The following is a 2,650-nucleotide window of genomic DNA, read 5'->3' as shown; positions in this document are numbered from 1 at the left end:
TCCAGTTCAAGTCCAGCAACGTATGGCCAGTGGATCAGAATGAGTTCACCAAGTTTGCATTTCGTCCGGTGCCTAGCCAGGACGCATTGACGATCGACTTCGCAGGGTTTGGGTGGAAGGCGCCACCCCCGAACGTCGTGACTGCGTTGGCGATTCCTATGGTCGATGCCACGGTTGGGTTCATGGCGATGTGTGGGGTGCTATTTCTGGCTTTTGCGTTGTGTCGACCTCCCAAAAGGAAAGAAAAACAACCGCTCGCGAGCTCGAGCTACCCCCAATATCAGTATTGTGACTATCAATTTGAGCCGTGTCGCCACAGCTGATGAGCACTGTAGATAGATTTACTTGCGTAACAATATTTGAAATTCTGTACATTCTTCTCCATTGGTACGGAGTATCTTGAATTTGGCCACAGCTAGGGGGTCCTAGCACCCCGACAAGATGCAAATTCGAGTGCATGCAACACGATTCTTGCTGCCTTCAACGATCCAACCATTCGCACTTTGCTGATACACACGCCTTGCACACATAGCGTGAATATCAACTCTTAACAGAGCTTTCGACTAAAACATGCTAGCCCACAGTCATGTGAATGCCAATGAGTCGAAAGGGGAGGATCACACAAAACAAGGCGACCATCGAGTTCTTGCTCAGGCTCAGGTTTGCCAGCTTTGGCACCGTAGAGAACGAAAGCTGGTCGAAGCTGTAAGGAGTTGTCTCGACCAAGTTCGACAAAGCGCTAGCCCTCGAAAACCATTCTTTAACGGCAATAAGTATTCGAGCCAGACAAATTACATGGGGGTGGTGTTGGAGTTGATGTAGAACCCGCAAAAGATCACAGGGGGGGGCTACCGGCACCCCGAGGATTTGGGTCACATCCGGACGGCGGGTGATGCACCCGGCCATGTATGTACCCGATGCCCCCCACCACGCTGCAGAGGGGCGACAAGAAAAGGTAAAACAACTGGCACCCAAAGTTCATAGACTACACTGGCACCAGAAACACCAGCGTAAAAGCATAGCTTTACGGGGAGTTGTATCAATCACCATTGAGAAACCATACTACACCTTTTTTCGGTTAATTTCAGGACCTCACCATACTTTTTCGCGAAATGAACAACCAATTCGCGGCGGTTCCACTTCGTTCGTGGTATATTCGTTCTATTTCGCCTGCAACCAAGAAGGTTGCAGTATATTTCAAGGGGTGTTCCTTATATTTCACTGTGTATGCGCTCAATTCAGCGAGTGGCTCAATATATTTCGGGGTGCAATCGATATATTTCGAGCGAAAATAGAAATTCAACCGAAGATCTCGCGGACTTTCGCTCATTCTTCAAAACGACGGTCGATGGAACAAGCGCTTATACATTTGCAGATGTAGACGTGAATCGCCTGCACCGTTGCTCGTTGCGGCTCGAATACTTCTACGGCCGCGGAAAACATGGAAGACATGGAAGTTGGAGCCTGATTGACCAACAATTGCATTTTACGTCGAAAGTCAGATTGAATTACATTTTTATTGAAATATATCGATTGCACCCCGAAATATATTGAGCACTCGCTGAATTGAGCGCATACACAGTGAAATATAAGGAACGTCACTTGAAATATACTGCAACCTACTCAGTTGCAGGCGAAATATAACGAATATACAACGAACGAAGTGGAACCGCCACGAATTGCTTGTTCATTTCGCGAAAAAGTATGGTGAGGTCCTGAAATTAACCGAAAAAAGGTGTAGTAGCAGCTACCGTTCCCTGTACCTGGTACTATACAGTACATACGTCGTACTATAGTATCGACGGTTGAATTTCCTGCGACGACACGTAAGATTTGCAGTTCCAGGTATACTAACTAACGTTACGCTGTACTATTAATAGTACTTCGTATTTCGAGTAGTACTACGTAGTAGTCTCATGGACCTCAGGATGTCGAGCCCAAACGTAAGATTTGCGACATCGAAATATATACGTTACTGCTGGTGTTGATTCCTTCCTACATACATTCGCAATCCATTGGTTACTAGTACCTTGGTAACGTTACAAAATGTATGTAGTTCAAATGATTGTCACGAGCTACCAAGATATATATCTCTACACTTCTCAGTAAGCATCACTTTTGAGGTCGCCACCTCGACGCAATGCAGCAATCTACTTGGACGACGGACAGCAAAGCCATCCGTGGAATAATGTTATATCGAATCCTAACGAATCCTAAACTTAAAATGGTCCTAGGGGAGTTAGCTCCCCTAGGACCATTTTAAGTACGTCTAAGACGAATAAGTATATTTTGACGTACGTCTAAGTCGTACTTAAGTAAATATATATTGAGCTAAATATAGACAGAACAGAATCGCCCCTCCTCATGTCGCTCAATAAAATTTCTTGAACATTTCTTCTCTTGATTTAAGTAAACAGGTTTCAGACAAATTAGTCCATTCGTACGTCTTAGGCGTACGGTACGTCTAAGACGCATTTTGGTCCTAGGGGAGTTTTGCGTGGAACGAAACATACCGGAAATAGTGTATACGTATATTAATTCTAAGTACAGTAGTAGTATGCGACATACCAAAACATAGCAGTGTGTATCTCGTTCAGTGGTTCCATTTTACATACATTCGCGATTTATTGGGTGCCTTGTATAAAATGTA

General features: G+C 44.8%; 2 protein-coding genes across 2 annotated transcripts in view; one reads left to right on the top strand and one right to left on the bottom strand.

Annotated features, from left to right (window-relative positions):
* Nucleotides 1-573: 573 nt before the first annotated feature.
* Nucleotides 574-982, bottom strand: H257_13014 (hypothetical protein; the record flags this gene model as incomplete). Its single annotated transcript, XM_009840426.1, has 3 exons — nt 574-739; nt 796-848; nt 899-982. The coding sequence occupies 3 exons, from the start codon at nt 980-982 to the stop codon at nt 574-576; spliced, it is 303 nt and encodes a 100-aa protein (XP_009838728.1).
* Nucleotides 983-2,140: 1,158 nt separating this feature from the next.
* Nucleotides 2,141-2,650, top strand: part of H257_13013 (hypothetical protein) — a gene marked incomplete at both ends in the record, with an annotated part of 3,470 nt that continues 2,960 nt past the window's right edge. Inside the window, one exon of the mRNA XM_009840425.1 lies at nt 2,141-2,180. Within this exon, the coding sequence (XP_009838727.1) occupies nt 2,141-2,180 (40 nt within the window). The remainder of the gene's footprint in view (nt 2,181-2,650) is intronic.

This window comes from Aphanomyces astaci, assembly GCF_000520075.1.
Source record: "Aphanomyces astaci strain APO3 unplaced genomic scaffold supercont1.44, whole genome shotgun sequence".
NCBI lineage: Eukaryota > Oomycota > Saprolegniomycetes > Saprolegniales > Verrucalvaceae > Aphanomyces > Aphanomyces astaci.
This window is presented reverse-complemented; position numbering and strand designations above follow the sequence as displayed.